This window comes from Phasianus colchicus, chromosome 1 (assembly GCF_987193195.1).
Source record: "Phasianus colchicus chromosome 1, bPhaCol1.hap1.1, whole genome shotgun sequence".
NCBI lineage: Eukaryota > Metazoa > Chordata > Aves > Galliformes > Phasianidae > Phasianus > Phasianus colchicus.
The window spans coordinates 139524134-139542741 of NC_143436.1; the positions used below are offsets into that span (position 1 = coordinate 139524134).

General features: G+C 37.5%; 1 protein-coding gene across 2 annotated transcripts in view; it reads left to right on the plus strand.

The window, feature by feature from the left end:
• The window catches only part of MYO16 (myosin XVI), a 355874-nt gene that overhangs the window by 164332 nt on the left and 172934 nt on the right, over positions 1 to 18608 (plus strand). For both annotated transcript variants that reach the window (XM_031613784.2, XM_090128652.1), the window contains exons 8-9: positions 12100 to 12175; positions 13525 to 13678. In XM_031613784.2, coding sequence (XP_031469644.2) covers positions 12100 to 12175; positions 13525 to 13678 — 230 coding nt within the window. The remainder of the gene's footprint in view (positions 1 to 12099; positions 12176 to 13524; positions 13679 to 18608) is intronic.

Sequence of the window (18608 nt, forward strand, 5' to 3'; positions counted from 1 at the left end):
TGAAAATCTTAGTACGATAATAAACTGTATGCTCTATCAGAAATCTGTAAAAAATCTATCTGGTTTTACCTCGATGCAGTACCACTTGTGCTGGCAGTAGAAAGGCAGCCATTTTAAGGTGTGATAGACTGTGTTCCTTACAGTTTCATATTTAAACGAATGATTGAGATCCATTTAAATTTAAATAATGAAGCAAATGTCTTTTAAAGTGAGAAAATATAGTCACAAAGTATTCCCTGAGTCTTTTACTGTGTTTTCTGTGAAGAGTTTTGTGTATTTTTAATTCATGTTTTTTAGAAGTTAGTTTATAATCCATTCTTTCACCTCAGTTTTACTAGGATGCATACTATCTTAAATATTGTTTTCAGTCTTTGGACTGATTTTTTTTTTTTCCTTCCAGCCTCCATCCAATATATTATTATTATGAGTTGTTGTTATTATTTTATGAGTTGTGTGGTTTGATAATTCTTTTCATTCATGAAATAACAGCAAAATTCTTAGTTATTCAGAAATATCTTTTCATCTGGCAAACCTGCCAATATTAATTAAATGCCATCAAATGAGCAATGCAAATTGCACATGGTGCTTGTCTGTCCTGCTCATTGAGTTTCAGGGAAGGTGAATCTTTTTCTGTCTCCTGAGTCCATGCTCCCCTAGTCAGTAGGGATCAATACTACAGCGAAGTCATCCCAGACTCAGAGGAATAATGATTAATAAGCATTACAAGTACTTTGGCACAGGAGTTATTTCTATGCTGAAATTTCTAAGATAATATTAGGCAACAGTTGCTACGAAGAGTGAAGGAGTAAAAGAAGTTAAAGAGAAAAGATAGAAAGTGGATAAAGAGAGACAGACAGCAAATACAGCAAAGCAATTCAGTGCTTCTCTATCTAGCGCTGTCTTGGTGTCAGGCGTTTCTGATCTTTGGTAGTGGTGCATCATCCAAGATATGATGGTCAGATGAGAATGAACAAACATATTCTCTTACTTATAATCCAGAGTGGTATAGACTGCTCTTTGGAATGACAGCTTCTGGCTTTGGGGATGTCAGGAAGAATTAATTCTTGACTTCTAGGCTCTGCAAATTTAAATCAGCAGAGATAAGAGGAAGCAGGGAGGTACCAGCTTGTATCTTGCCTTCATCCGATGCAATAATATCTTCTCCTGAATTCCTGTGTCAAGCTGAAAATAGTTGCTCCCATGCCCACTCTTCAGCCAGCTTCTGGCTCTGTCCAACAGAATGCTTTTGAATGTGAAGTGGTCCTCGAAGTGTTGCTGATTGTCTCATGTTGATCTGGGATAATGCACTCCTTACCAGTTTCAGACATTGCTCTTGAACTGCTTTATGTTATAGACAACACATACATAAATTTTGTACATCACCTTATGAAAAATGTGAGTAATGTTATTTAATGTTGCTGTAGAGTGGCATCTAGGCTCAGCTGAAGGACTTAAGCTCTGTACATACAAAGTTTTGTGTTCACAAATATACAGAATGTCAAAGAAGAATGACCTCCACCCCCCGACATGGCTATTTGTAAGACCATACCAAGAACAGAGTTGGAACTAATTCACTTTACATGGAAATAAAGAAATTGAATCCACTGAAATTTAAGATTTATAGTGAGAAAAATTAATTCGCAGCTGTAAAGGAGGAAATTTACGAAGAATAAAGGCGCTGGAATTTCACGGAACAAAGCTCAAGTTGTGAATTAATACACAATATATGTGGATTAGAAAGCTTATTTCTCCAGCTTCCACAATAAACTATCTGAGAATTGGTGGAGCAATGATATGCTATCCTGATTGAGCTGAGCATTTGAAAGATGTTACACCCACACTGTATAATCAAACCCTGGCTGGTACAAGCACCTTAATAATGGCAAAAGCAGTTTTGTGTTGGGTGGGATTATTCTCAACTAAATTTAGCTAATTACAATTTAAACACAAATTCAAAGCATTTTCTTGCCACTATGGAGAATAACCTCTGGGTCGCAATTCAGACGGTTCTTATGAGGTGCATTTAATGTAGGTGGGATAAATCACTACTTGGAGGTCTGCCCCTCCCTCTGATTATAGCGGATATGGGCAACTTCCAGATGTTAGAGCTCTAACTTGAACTCTTTAAAAATATATGAGAGAAATCCATCCCAGAAAAGAAGTTCAGAAATCTGAAGAGTGAGTCAGTCACCCATGGGATGTTCTGCTTCTCCCTAGGCATCATCCTACAGAGGGAGCAAAGTTAGTGACTTGCACTGATAACTCTCTTATCAAAAGCATCCCCATAATGAATTTCTCACAAAAAGAGAAGAACTAAGAGTTTTAAGTGCCAGTATATCTTATCTGATGTTTAAGAAGCTCTCTAGCTATACTTATGTATACATTTGTAAAGGAAAGCAGCTTCAAACTTTCTAGTCACTGATAAATTTGCTATGTACTATTTGCAAAAATGGTTCTAGTTCAAATATTGAAAAAGTTTATAAGTGAATGATAAATGAAGTGTGCTATTAATGTCCAAGAGTGTGTGAGTGCAGAATTTCTTCTTTTATTGCATAGTACAGGATAGCACTACTGAGTTTGAGGAATATTTGCAGTAAATGGGAGTGTATAAATAAGAGGGGGAAAGGCTGTTTACAAGGTGTTATCGTGATAGGACAAGGGGGAATGGTTTTAAACTGAGACAGGAGAGGTTTAGATTAGATATTAGGAGGAAGTTTTTCACACAGGGCAGTGACACACTGGAACAGGTTGCCCAAGGAGGTTTTAATGCAAGTTGAGATTCTCAGATAACACCAAAAATAGATACTATTGAGGTATTAAGGCCAGAGTTGCTCAATACCTTAATAATAACATGGAATATAATAACCTCTTCAACACTTACGTAAATCTGTGTTAGTGACACAGAATCACAGAATGGCCAGAGTTGGAAGGGACCTCAAGGATCATGAATCTCCAACCCCCATGCCAGATGCAGGGCCACCAACCTCCACATTTAATGCTAGACCAGGCTGCCCAGGGCCCCATCCAATCTGGCCATGAACACCTCCAGGGACGGGGCATCCACAACCTCTCTGGGCAGCCTGTTCCAGCACCTCACCACTCTCATAGTAAAGAACTTCCCCCTTGACATCCAACCTAAATCTCCACTCCCTCAACTTAAAACCATTTCCCCTTGTCCTGCAGTTATCTACCCTTTCAAAGAGTTGATTCCCTTCCCCTCTGTAGGCTCCCTTTAGGTATTGAAATGCTGCAATGAGGTCACTCCACAGCCTTCTTTTCTCCAGTCTGAACAAGCCCAGCTCCCTCAGCCTGTCTTCACTGGGGAGGTGCTCCAGTCCCCTGATCATCTTCTGATGATCTTCCCCTGACGCATAAAAACCTCTTCAAAATAAGACTATAAAGGCAGCATGACAAGCCTCAAGAAATTGGAATATGCCAGGATTACCTAAGTAAATTTAGAAGTGTCTTTTGAACATACACATTGATGTAAATGTTAACTCGTCTCATTCCCGTCCAGCATGGAGAGTGCTGCTCTTTAGGCTGTTTCCAGAATACACTCTGCAGTGGACCTGCCGTCACTCAAGTACCACACCTGAGGCCGGCAGTGACACCAACAGAGGGAGGACAGTTTGCATCTCTCAGGCTGATCCCCTCATTTGGATTTAGCACAGTGGTCTCTCTGTGAACAGCTAGGAATGTGCACTGGGTGGGTGTGCTGCCACTGCTGGACACCTCCCAGGCTGCTGTGATCAGGAGTGCGCATGCTCCACTCCCTGTGCTGGGAGTGGGCTCTGATGCTCGCCTTGGGTATTTTGGCACAATTCCCAGGCACAAGCTGTTTCTTTGTTGTTTATCACAGAAATGTCACCTTTCAAAACAGCTATCAGAGACGTGCAAGTCAGAGCTGGCTCCCCAGTAGCTTAAACACTACCTCTCCCCAAATTTCATCCTTGGAGAAAGCTGTCTGCTTATGTCTAAACTGTTGAAATGCTAAATCAAAGAAGGCTAGGGATTAAGCCAGGCAGCAGTCTGGCTCGTGTTCACATTGTTTAGAGCTAGCTTCCTCTGTAAGAGATTAGTCTTGTTTTTAGAGAGCTGCTTGGAGTGGTCCAAAGCAGGGCTGGGGACAGAGCTAACAGTTAAGCAGTATGGATTATAAGGGATACTTAAGCTTGCTCCATTGCACTCTCTTATTTAGCAAGGCAGATTTAGCCTGTGGCTTTGAGGCTTTAACAGTTTCATGATGTCAAACAAAAAAAGATAAGTGTTGAGCTGCTGTCTGTCTCTCCAAAAGGAACTCTCGCACTAGCAAAGTTTTCCCACTAAGCATAAATACATAAAAAATGTTTAGAGAGCTCAGATACCTAATACATTTGTTAGCTTATTTTATATATCCTGTGTTGTTTTCAAAATTTGTGCATGAAATTGCCATTCTGTAAGCATATTATCCCTTCTTATTACACATTTGATTGGCTTCTTTGCTTGGATCAAATAATATCATTTTGTCTGGCTAGTTCATCTAAACATGGTATTTTGCAGCTGAAGTCTAGGAGTACACATCTTGTTACTAACAGTCTAATTTGCTTATTGTTACAAGGGCATATTAGTGATTCAACTCAGCTATGAAGATTTTTTTTTATGCACATGTTGATCTCAAAATATGAGCTGGTTATAATGTTCTTCAGAGCAGATGGGATACCCAAACTCATTCTGTGAAATGATATTAAATCTCATTCAAGTTTGTCCACTGACATAGTAATTCCTTTTAATGCAGTTTCTGGACTTCTGCAAACATATTCCACAAATGTTTTCAATGAGTAGAAAGGAAGGAGATGCCTGTTCAGTATTTCAAAAAGAATAGTACAGTCACTCAGGGAATACATATTTTCCTGAACAAGCAGTTGGAAACTTTCATTTATGGTCAGAGAACACTTCCAGACATATCTCACCTTGTTTTCTTTTATCTTTTTGTTCATCTTTGGCATTCATGATGATACTCTGGTGGAGCAGCAACATTTCCCTTCAGATCCAATTACACTCATTTTCCCCAAGTAGGGAGACTTCTTTGGGATTTCTGCTTGTGATATCTTTCTTTCACTCTCAGTATATTCAGAAGGTTTCAGAAGATCTTTCAAATGCTAATTACAAATGCACAACGCTAAGGCAAAAGAAGCTAGATTCACACAATACCAAAAGGTAAGAAAATAGATATACAGTTTAGATATTAAGTTTGAGCTTCATACACAGACTTGTGGCAGCTTCATTTACAAAATGGAGCTGGTTACAGGATATTGTTAAAGCTGAAATGTGCACAGGTTGCATTATATTTTTATTCAATTACTGCAAGATTGCAGTAATTGAAATTAAAATTAATTTTCCTGAAATATCACTGATAGGAACTTTTGCTCATATACATAGGTATATATATATAAATACAGGAGAGTGATACATAATTAAGAAGGCTAATAGGACTGTTCAGGTACATATTTTGAGAAGTACCAGATTTATGATCCTCTGTAGTACTAATACAGGACTTGTATGAACATAACTTAATGCTTCTTAAATCGTGAGATCACATAATGTTTTTCCTATATATATACATATTTATATACTTGTCTAATTCCCTTGAGGACTCAAAAATAGAAGAATAGGTTATAGTCTTGAAGTAATGACTGCTGAAGAAAAACAGAAGTGATCTTCATTACTTCGTTAGCTGAAAACAGTACTAGGTTATCCTTCTTTACTCAAGCTATTCCAGAGGCTTAAAAGGTGCATTTAAGCAATGTAGGTTAAGCACGCTGACTTCAGAAAGACAGTTAGTGACACTGGGAAAATCTGGGTTCCATTCCAAGCCCTGTTTATAAACAGACACAGTCTTTACAGTTTGTCACTCCCATGTGTGGCCTTATTTGCTCAATTCCCTTTCGATCTGTTCTTGTCTTTATTCCATTGATTTATTGTCCCATCTCCAGCTTCATGCCCTATTTCTAGTCTTCTTATCCCAATCCTTCTTTCCTTGAACAGCCAGTTTCTCTCCCTCCTCTCCCTGGTTCTAATCCAAGATTTCTCTTTTCTCTACTTTGACTTGTGCCAAAATTACTGCCCTTCTGTTGTACTTATCCCATTTTCCCACTTGTTTTCCACTTGCTCACAATCCCAGTCTCTCTTGTTCAGTCTCAGTGGTTTTTCCTAACAATGTCACTTTCCTCTTTCATTTTCTTTTTCTACTTAATCCACCTCTGCATACATCCTGGCTTGTTGCCACATCCCTCTTTGTGCCTTTCACTTCATTTATTTGATGCTACTAGTTCCAAAGTCCATCAATTTATCCATGCTCTGTTATATTTTTTTCCCTCCCTGCTGCTAGTCTCACTCCTGCAACCTACTTTTTCTCATTTGTTCCATTTTGCTGACCGCAGGTGGCTATAGTCCTCTTTTCTGTGTTCTCAAATAGGGAAAATGTTGTCCTGTGCTTGTGTTAAGAAAGGAGATCTGTAATGAGTGTCAGACATGATTTCATATGTCCGTAACAGTAAAATTGATCAAATTTGCAATTGTAGAGGAAATGCAGAAATACTACCCCTATTTAGATATTTATTTATGAGACTTTGGCTTTATATGAGATTCAGTTTTTTTGAGGTGTACTGTTTTGTAATGAGCAGCTAGTACATGGTCTTCAAAAATGAAATCACAGTATCTCAAATAATTTAATGATTATCTTACAGGTGTTGAGAGTCTCAATCACTTGCTCTGCTTTTGTTTGTTTCACTCCTCAGTAGTTTAAGTGAATGTAGTTCCCTAATTTGCACTTTTAAAAATATCTTTGATGTTTTTTGAAGTGTCTGTTAATTAACTAAATACAATTCTCCAGTATTTTTCTAAGTAGTTTTTTTTTCCGTGATGACTTATCTAATTGTATTTATTCTGCCTACAGAATATGTAACCAGCCTCAAGTTACAACAATTTTGCTATAAGAACGTAGTACTAATAATGATAATAATAGTAATAATGAACTTATTATTTTATTGATTTTACTTTATTACTTCATTGATTTATATTTTTCTTAGCTTTTTAACATCCAGATTTTCTCTGGTTAACGCTTTCCCTAATACAGAGTCTTCACTCTGTACAAACATGGGAGCTCATGAGGACTGAGTAGTATATTTTCCCACGCCCTACTCTCAAGAGTGCTTCATTTTTGACTGATTTATCTTTCTCTTAAAAAAAAGAAAAAACATAAAAAATCACAGGCAGCAATTCTAGCAAAGTGCCTAGTAAAAAATGACATGGTAAGGCTAATACTCACTTTTTAAGCTCAGTCAAGTAAAGTTTAACCTTCTGAGCAACAGGTTCTTATGAGTACAGATGTAGTCCATCTTACTCAGTGGTGAAGACTGCTCTTGATAAAGGTGTAACCACTATTATTTCTTGGGTTCTGCCTAGTGTTTTGTTGTGTTTAGTGGATAAACATCTTAGATTTAAAAAAATAATTCTTGGGGATTTATTTTTTTCCCCACGACAGATTTATGGTCCAAAATAAAGCTGTTTTTGGTCAAAGATCATTGAAACCCCATGCCAACATCATGAAGATTTAGACTAGGTGTTAGGAAGAAATACTTTACCCTAAGGGTGGTGAGACACTGGAACAGGTTGCTTAGAGGTTGTGGATTGCCCCCTCTCTGGAAGCATTCAAGGCCAGGCTGGATGAGGCTTTGAGCAATCTGGTCTAGTGGGAGGTGTCCCTGCCTATAGCAGGGGAGTTGGAACTAGGTGATTTTAAAGATCCTTTCCAACCCAAACCATTCTACGAATCTAGGTTTCCTATGAACCTTGGTTTCCTATGATGTGACTTTTTCTCACGGTGGATGAGGGCATGCTTGGGACCACATCCAGAGAAAATGGAGTGGGAACCTAAAAAATGACAATAAGTGGAAGGCAATTGCAAGTGTAGGGTAGGGAAGATTCAGTCAAAGAGACTTGAGAGATGGATGTCAAGGAGAAGAAAAATAACATTGTCCCAAACAAAGTGCGCCAGTAGAAGATGGAAGAAAAGAAGTTATTGAGATACATATAAGGAATTAGGAGTCTCAGATAAAAGGATTAAAGAGAAAGAGGCTGGGAAACCAAAATTAAGTGGAAGAACCAAAGGTTAATGGTGAACCATGTCACTGAGCGTGATAGGAAATGTCCAACTTTAAAACAGAAAGATTTGCTAATGTCTAGTGTGGTGAAACTTAGCCCCTTTTCCTTTAAGGGAAAGTTGTATTTTCATAATATGCTTACTGTAATTATTTATTGATTTTTTTTTTCCTCGTAACTTTATTTTCAGTGTTGAACTCCATATTTCATTAGGTTTAAAGAACTGTTCAACTCCAGCACCCCTCTTTCAGTAAATATTTTCTGTGTTCATCTGTATGTATTTTTCTAGCTCCTTAGGTCATAATTATTGCTCTCATTAATGTGAATCACTTTCTTTTTCTGTTATATTTCCTTTGAGTACTGAAATTTATTGTAGGCAAGCTTCATTTTTTTTTCACTTGTTACTTCTGCTGGTGTGACTGTAGTAGTCTGTCTGCACATTTGATGATGCAGTCTGTCTGGGACTCAAGCTTGGAGTTTTGAAATGCACAAATCATTTTACTTAAATATAATTTGTAAATCTGTAATAATATAATCTTAATATATTTTCATTGAGAATTTTCTATGTCCACAAATATTCAAACTGTTAAAAGTTTACTAACAGATTGTTTCACATGGAGATGAAGTGGTCTTCTTTAGAAATGCCGTACATGAAATTTACTGCATCACACAGACTCACAGAATAGTTGGTGTCTACCAGGAACCAAAAGTCCTTTTGTGCTGACCTGATTTCCAGCTCAGTGGTCCTTAGCATGTCTTGCTTCCTAAGGTTGTTCTCCTATGGCAGCATTTAGTATTTCCATGAGGCTCCTATCAGCTCATTTATCCAGACTGCTGAGATCCCTCTGAATGACAGTATAGACCTACTGTGTATCATCCACTCCTCCCATTGAATCATAGAATCATAGAATCACCAAGATTGGAAAAGGCCTCTAAGACCATCCACTCCAACCGTTCACCTATCACCAATATTTCCCATTAAACCATGTCCCTCAGTACAACATCTGAACGTCTCTTGAACACGTCCAGGGGCTGTGACTCTACCACTTCCCTGAGCAGCCAATTCCTGACTACTCTCATGGAGAAGAAGCATTTCCTAACATCCAATCTAATCTCCCCTGGCACAACTTGAGTCCATTACCTCTAGTCCTATCTCTAGTTACGTGGGAGAAGAAGCCAACTCCCATCTCATTACAGCCTCCCTTTCAGTAGTTATAGAGAGCAATAAGATCACCCCTGACCCTCCTCTTCTCAGCCTTTCCTCATAATGCTTGTGCTCCAGTGCCCTCATGAGCTTCGTTGCCCTTCTCTGAGCATGTTCCAGGGCCTCAATGTCTTTCTTGTAGTGAAGGGCCCAAAAGTGAACACAGTACTTGAGATGCAGTCTTATCAGTACTGAGGTACAGAGGGATGATCACTTCCCTGCTCTTGCTGGCAACGCTAATTCTGCTACAAGCCAGGATGCCATTGCTCTTCTTGGCCACCTGGGCACATTGCAGGCTCATGTTCACCCAAGCATCAAACAGTTCCCCCAGGTTCGTTTCCCCTAGGCAGTCTTCCAGCCACTCTGCCCCAAGCTTGTAGCATTTTGTGTCATCAACAACCTTGCTGACTGTTCATGCTGCCCCATCATGCAGTATTATAAAGAGGAGTGCTCAGAGCTAAGTTCTAAGAAGAGGAGCGTAGGGTGAAAGAAGTCTCTTGGAATCCTGTCAAAAGACAGTGAGTAATTAGTAGCATAAAAGGAGAGAGTGACTTTTTTAAAAGAAGATATTTTAAATAGTTTCCATTACTCGTACTTCTCTTTGCACAGTGAAACATCCCTTATTCATTTTTTAAATCTGTGCATGGAGGAATTCAGTGACACATCTTTGCTTCATATGTGCTTCCATGTCAGATGCCATTTTGTTGGATTGTCTCTCTAGTGCCATCTGTTGCATAGCAGCAAAATGTAATGGAATATTGGTGAGAATATTGGTGAGCCTCTACTGCCATACCACCAGCATCCACCTCTGGGTTATGGACCAATGTAATAAAATAGGAGGCATTACTTTTGGTTCAGCTCTCATATATAAATCAGCAAAGACAATGCTGAAAAATAAGAAACAAAGGATGCATCAATTTTTTTCTTATTGTCTGCAATTTTTCTTATCTTACTCATATCTAATTGATTTTTATCACTTCAATTCAGTAGAAGTACTTTCAGACAGTGATAATTTGCTGTGATTGTTGCATAAATATTTCTGTTGTTAGCACAATTCTGAAGGTGTGACAGTTGGATTTTAAAATACTTTTTCTAAAACATAAAGGGATGAAGTTAAATCTAACACAGATAGTTCTGCTTTTCCAAAAGCAGGTATCTGAAATTAGCAGTGACCTGAATCAAGGATTTCCAGCTGGAGTTATTTCCTTAACAGCAGGAAGCATTGACCTTGTACTGGTAGCATAAAGCCAAACATTTGGTAACTCAAAAAGCTATTTATTGTTAGTAAGATGAAAGTGCATGAAAAAACATTATTTTGATATGACTACCACAATGGCTGTTAATGAGATTATGTAACTGTCACCAATTTACTTAGCTCAGTGACTAAGCATGTTCCATTTTTTTTCATATGAAAAAACACAGAAATATATGTGGTGAGGGTTCTTTGTTGAAAGCAGGGCTAATTGGATTTGGAAATAAAACTTCCTCCCTGCTCCCTCAGTTTGCTGAATTTTCTGCTGTTACTGACAGAATAGGAAACCAGCATTAGAAAACTGAGAAGAGCAAGACTTTTTTTTTTTTTAAATTTAATAGAAATTTACAGAAGTGTTTTCCTTGATGTTCTGTGATGAGAGGTTGGAGGGTTTTTTATCTCTGTGTTTAGCTGATTCTTCCTAATCATGCTCCTCCTGCTATATATATAATCCACATTGAATTTTACTGTTTATATTGCAACGATTTCCATCCTTTTAATCCTTTATTTATTTGTTTATTTATTTACTTGCTACCTGTTTTTATGCCAAATTGCTAGCTTTTCCCTTTGAATCCAGGTCTTAGGGTCTTTTGTTTGTTTTTGTTTTAAACTCATTTATTCTGCTGTAGAGAATCCTTTCTTTCCTGCACAGCTTACTTTCCTCTGTAGCGCACCCTGGCCAGCCCTGGTGATTATATTTGCATTATAAATTCCATTTGCCTAGCATCTATCTGAAAGTGCAAATAGTTTTCCAGCATAGCTGAGTTACATCTTTGCATTCAAAATGTATTTTTTCCTTTTCTTGTGTAGTTTCTAAAGAAACTACTTCTTTGTTATTCCTTTCTCTCCAACCAACTCAACGTAGACATTACGTTCATCTTTTGTGGATAAATGTACACTGAGACTTTGGTGCAATGATAGGAAAGCTTGTGAAAACAATTGCCTGCAGCATTCTTGCACGATTTGAAAAATATGTTTTAGAACTTTTTGTTCTATAATATTCTACCCTACCATACTGTACTATAATTGCTACCGTTTCTAATAGGTTAAATGGGCTTGGTAAATGTAAGATAAATATGCCAATTTTCACTGCTAACAAAGAAGAGATTTACTTCCAGGGTAGATGTGACTCATATCCCTTTGGCAGTGATGGCACACGGTGAACTAGACATAAAGAAATACTTACAATTTCAATCTTGACAGGTTATGATGGAGGGTTAGTTTCTTTTCCTTGCTGGTGAGGATTTCTTTACAAATTTAAGGATGGAGGGAGTCTCTGGGGTTGGACTTATGCTGAGGATACAGTGATATTGAATGAGAGCTGCATTTTACTCTGCCTCTTGTGATTTATACAAATCTGTAAATAAGCTGCAGGAAGTGGAATTTTGAAGCTGTTGCCTTTGGTTTATTCAGCAGTTTCAGCTAGGACCAAATTCACTGAATGACAAATGTACTACTTCTGCCCTACTTCTGCTGTTTCATTTTCTGTTTTTACCCATTTTAGACCAGCCTTGTGAAGCTGCTTTTGATGCACTGGGCAAATCCCAATCTTCTTAACTGCAATAATGAGAAACCTTCAGGTAGGTGAAAATCTATGCAAGTTATCTGTATATAAGTTACCGTGATACTTATTTTCTTCTTGCTGGCTTATTATACACAGACGTGCACACATAAATGTGCATACACACACATACATGCATGTGTATGTATGCATGTACTTTATATAGTGTGTATACATACATTACATACATACATGCATATATATGTTTTCTGTATACTGCTGAAAATTGCTTGTCATGGTCATGTCAAAAATTTCATATCCCATGATGACATTTTCTTCCACACTTTGCATTCTTTGATCATTATTTCTGATTCTTCCTTTTAAGTTCTTCAGTGCCTTGTGATAGCTGCACTTACACTTGATGTAAGTCTTGGTGACTTCTTACTGAATTCCTTTCTGTTTCTCAGCTGATAATAGTAGATAGCCTCATGAACTAGAATCTCTGTTGCTGCTGACAAAACACAATTTCACTGTCCAGCTTTCAAATGTAATAACTATTGCTTCCCCCAGGATAAGTCACTTTCTTTGACCAAATAGCAACAAGATCTGAAGTACTGACTAAGGGAAGTAAAATTATAGACTAATGTAAATCGGAGGGGACTTCAGAACTAACCCAATCAACAATGTGTAACTAATGTCAATAATGCTAGGTAGTAGTGCTGAAGAGAAGAAATCTTCTAAGTCCAGAATAAAGTTGAGGATGGAACCTAGTAATGTAGAAAACTGTATTTTCTTTCTGTCAGATTAGTAGGAGAAACTTCCTTTGCATAATAAGATAGGTTAAGTCATGCTTCAAATGATGTGCTATCTGCAGGAGTACTGCTAGGGGACTTAAAAAAACTCAAGAAAGTTGTTTGTATTTACATACTTGACAGCTTTTATTAAATACTAAGGACCAAACTGATAATAATACAGCTGGCTAAACACATTTAGTATGCATTAGATACAACTGAGTTAACTGTATTTCTGGTCTGCAATCACATCTCATTTCAGCACTTCTGTACATAAATCTTGTTTGTAGAAATAGATTTGAAAAGAATTTGAGTGTATTTTCATTGAAGTGCACAGGTGAAAGAGTTTTGTTTTTTCTCCTGATGTCCTTTGAGTTGTTAAATAAATACTTCAGTTCACCATACAAATGAGTTTTGGGGTTTTGCACATAACAGCTTAGTTTCATACTGAATTCATTCGCTTATGTATTTGAAATATTATTTTATGATCAGTATCTGAGCAATCCTTTTCATTTTAACAAAATACTTATCTAGCCAGCTTAATCTTAATTTGATCTGGAGAGTTGAATTGAATGGAGCTTTTCTGTACTGTTTTTTTTTTTTTTTTGTCTGATATCTTGATGTTCCAACGTCTTAGATATTGCAGCTTCTGAGTTTATTGAGGAAATGCTTCTGAAGGCTGAAATTGTTTGGGAGGAAAAAATGAAAGACCCTTTATCCATTCCTACTTTATCTCAAGAAGAGCCTTATGAAGAGATCATCCATGATCTGCCCACGCTTTCCAATAAACTGTAAGTGTTTCTGTTAAGAGTGATGCATCCTGTCTGTGCTGTTGGAGATAAACCTGACTGGACATGGCCTTGGTCATCCTGATACATGTGGCCCTGACTGAATAGGGTTGTTGGACAAGATCACCTCTACAGAGGTCTCTGCCATTCTGTAATTCTGTGTGATTTGATGGATCAAGTGTTTCATTTTGGAAATTTACCAGATCTTTTATTTTCTCCCTTTTTCCCATTTTTCCTTTTTCCCCTTTTTCATTTTTTTCCCCTTTGCCCCTTTCCCTTTCTTCTTGTCAACCTTAATTCTAAAAATCTAAATTCAGCCTTAATTCTGTGAGTAGTAAAATGCACAGTTATGTTTGCCAGTAAAATCATTCGTCATTATCTTTAGCAGAATTTTTAGTTTAATACTATGGATCCAACAAACCTTTTATTAAGATAGATGAGAATAGTGTAGTAAAGCTACCAGTACCTATGAATGAAGCAGGGAAAAGACCTGAAAGTAAAAATCAAGAAGAAATTGAGTAAATCTTGAGAAAAGATTGCCATGCATAAGTAAAAAAGAGATGTAAAAGAGATGTAAGATAGCGTATGGTACTTTTATTGTAGAGCATGTTGTCAATTTCTCAAATTCTACTTTCCATATACTGTGTGTAATCCATCAGAGTCTTAAAAGGTACAGACAGTTTCTTTATACACAACACAGTTGCCATATTGTTGCTGCTTAGTTGAAGCATTTTAGTAACACGAGGCTGTAAAATACTGTGTAACTTTTTTTTTGGACCAACCACAGGATATTGGGAAAAAATAAAAAAGCCTCTCAAACTATATACAGACAGACAGAGAAGATATATTTATTTTCTTTTTATCAGTTATAATTTGTAGTCTGCAGAACATATTTGGAACACAATGAAATCTGATAGGAGTAAGCAATTGTTATAAAATGAAGTATGAATTTTGAGTTAAAAAACAAAAGCTTGAGATTCTCAAACATATTGAAAAACTGTATTTTTAAGTATTGATAGAAGTAATAATAAATGTGTGGTTTGACCATGATAGAAGCAGTCTGAGAATTTTCCTTCTCCACACTTTCATTCCCAAAATACAAGAGCTCTTTATTTGAGGACTTTCTAAATGGTTACTCTTCATATGACAGTTATATAAAACTGCCATAGGTGATGAACTTCACTGGAAGTTTTAGAAAAGCAAAGGACATTGAGTGGGAAAATAATGGAGATGGATTTATTTATCAAAGTGGGCAGATTAACCACTGCTGCATTTCTTGGCAGCTTTGTTCCAGTGTGTGACTGCAGTGAATTTGGTGGTGCACACATAGCCTACATTGGAATTCAGTAATAGGTCAAACCAGAGATCTCTTTAGTCCTGTGCACTGCCTTTGAGAGTGGTTCATTGGAAATAGCAAGGGGGAAAATATATAAGGATATGGTAAGCTTGAAGTAATGTTGCAAATTTTCAGCAGTCCTAGGTTTAGAGACTTCTTGAGCCAGATCTCTGTGCTTAGTAGCTCTCAGTTCTGCTAGCAGTGTGGTGAGTATCAGAGGACTGTCTGGCCATTCAGCAGTCTGCAGATAGGAGAGATCTTGAAAGGCAAAAGAACTGGTGCATGGACACATACCTGACTCAGATATCACTACTGAAAATCTAGAAGATATGAGTTATCCATTCCATATTCTCTGCAGAGTTCTGTTTTGCTTAGAAACAGTATTTATCTCAGCTGTGTAGTGTGCTTGCTCAGCAGTGAAAAACAAAGCCTTACAGAGGGTTATTCTTCCAGATAATAATAGCTGTTTTCTCAAGATAGAGTGAATTATCATCACAAGTGCCTTTTAGTCTTGATTCATTAGTGAGGCAGTCTAGATGACTGTTCAACCAAATTCTTACCTTTTCAATGGCTATTGCTGAAAGTGAGTTCTGTCCCTTGTGCTCTATTAAAGCCCATAGACAGACATGTAACATGCTAGGTTGAAGATGAATCTGAGCAGGTCGCGTGTATTAAACAAGAGCTGCAAAGACAAATGCGCAGGAATAACCCACAGTTACAATTGCTTTAGCCTATATTATTTCCATACTCCATCAACTCTCCTGACATAAAGAAGTATGTTGAGATGGATGAGATAGTTTCACAAGAGTTAATTTAAATCTATGTTGTAGTCATATTTCTTTATGGCCGTCTCTCAGTAGAGAAAAGCATTGTAAAGGAGACTGCAAAATGATAAACAAGCAATTACAAATAGCATGTACCCTGTCAACAAATCTGATTGTACGTGTTCTACTTTAAATTAATGTATTGATTTCTAGAAGAAAAGTATGAAAAGACTGATTGAAGGTCTGTATCTTTACTCAGTTAAAAAAAAATAAAATAGGAGTTGTTATATTTCTGGTATGCTTGATAGTGGACCTGGTTTCCTTTAGTGAAGCACTGAGCTTATCTACCTGAATCAGTTGTGAAGCACTGATTTCAGTATTACAGTGCTTTTTTCCTTGTTCTTCTACTGGGTTAGAGAGGAGCTACTGAGTACTTTAGTCTGTTGGATTGAGGAGAGGTGGACTGGGAAGGATATGAATGGACTGACCCTGCTGGCACTCCCCCAGCCACCCTCCCCCCTCTTCTCCTTCTTAGTGGGACAAGGGGGAGAAGAGGAGGATTAGGAATAAGGAAGTTTGTGGGCTGAGGTAAGGATAGGGAGTTCGCTTACTGGCCTCGATCAGCAGATTCAGCTTGGGGAATTTAACTTAGTTTATTGCCACACTTTTATAGTGTTTAATCCATTCAGAAGTTTATGTTACGTTACTTTAAAAAGTTTTTAGACTGACTTTTCAGATATTATGCAGTTTACATTTGCCAGTGGAAGGATTACAGTAACAGAAATGAGAAGTTCTGTTGAATTTAACCTGTAAGCTGTAAGAGCACATGAAAATGCCATTGCAGACTCTGTTTTGATAGAATTCTTTTTGCATTTTTTTTCTACCTGGATTGAAACTGCAGTATTGATTCAAATATTGTTGATAAAACCAAGTAATTGATTTAATTGATAGCCAAAGATGTTAACTCCATAGGTTAATGTTTAGAAATGTAGAGCATTCAGTTAAACTCATGGAAGTGCAAGATAACCCAAGCCTTTTTGTAAGAAACAATAAAATGTCAGAAGATGGAAATTCATGGAAAACCATTTTAGATTACCTAAACAAACAAATAAATTAATTGTATATATGGTAGCTTGTATACCTAAAAACTGAAGTGACCATTCCTACATGTAACATGCAAGATCTTTTCCAAGTCATATATAATAGTACCAACTTTTTTCAAACACTATTACCCCACATAACTCTCCCGATCTATTATGTAACAACATTTTGGCTTAACCCTTCCTTTATCTTCTTGAACCTGAGGCATAATGTACAGTTGAAATTATTTTTAATCTACTTTTTCTCTCTTGTAATCCTTCACATTTTTTGTTGTAATTTGAGTAATATGCCAACATTTCCAGCATTTGAAGTGCTTTGCATGGATGCACATGTCTTAAAGGATATTCTTTTCATCAAGACATGGAACACTTCTGTTTAAGTCATGGTGTATTCCCCTTTTAAGTTAAAAAAGGCATCTGTGGAAACAGTAGGTAATTTTTGCCCATTTTACCATATTTTTACACTGTAAGTCACTTTAGCAACACCTGAGGAGTTTATGGGTAAAGTGAGAAGTTTACATCTGAATTTGAAAAACAGTATTTCTAATGTATGTTATAAAGTTAGCATAGAAGTGGGAAAATTAAACAGAAAAATATTAAATTGCACATACACAAAAATCTTGAATCTTTGCAATTTATCTAATTTATCTATGTAGTCTATCTTTCATCAGTTCGGGCCTGAATTGATAGAAGTCAGAAGATACCACATCCAGACTACATGGTGGATGTGGTAGGATAGTCCAATCAAGATTGGCAATATGCTCCACAGTCTTCTGCTGGAATGGGGCCTGGTGTTATCACGTTGCAAAAGAAAAGTTGTCTTCTCCTCTGGCCTGACTATGGGAGTTCAAGCCTTCAGCTTAGTCAGTGTTACGATCTAGTGATCAGAATTGATGATTTGTCCAGTTTCCAGAAAATCAAGAAGGATCACAGCTTTCCTATCACAAAAGACAGCATAAATTACTTTACTCACTTTGGGCTGCATCTTGAACATTTTCTTTGATGGGGAGCTCACATATTGTCATTCCATGGACCGCCATTTTGACTTTGTCTCATAGTAGTGACACCATATCTCATCACTGGTAATGCTGCAATCAATGAAACTGACACCTTCAGCTTCCCGTTGGTTCAACAGGTCCTGACAAACTTGCATATGGCGTTCTTTCTGTTCCTGTGTGAACATTTGTGGAAGTCAACTGGCACAAACTTTGCAATATTCCAACATTGCCACCATAATTACCAACACATTGAAGCCAACATTCAGCTGTGTACAGAGTTCCCTGGTTGTAATCTGCCAATCTGCATGCATGAGCTGATCAAGATGCTCTTCATTATGCAACAGCTGTGCATGGCTGTCCAGAATGTGGCTGTCTTTTGTGTCATTGTCATCACTTCTGAAAGACACCACCCACAGCCTCGCTGTGCTCACATCCACTGTTTGGTTTCCAAAAACGTTCAGCAAGAGTTGATGGATGTCAAAAGGTGCCATTTTTTTGACATGGAAAAATTGAATGATCTCCCTTTGCTTTATATACACTTCCATGTCAGATGCCATTCTGTCACACTGCCCCTCTGCTTCCATGTCACACAGCAGCAACATGTAATGGAATATTGGCAGGAAGGTTCAACCTCGACTGCCTTCCCACCAACATCTGCCTCCTACATTGTGGGCCAGCATAATAAAATAGGAGACACAACTTTCAGAGCAACTCTTGTACATAAAAAGGGTTAGA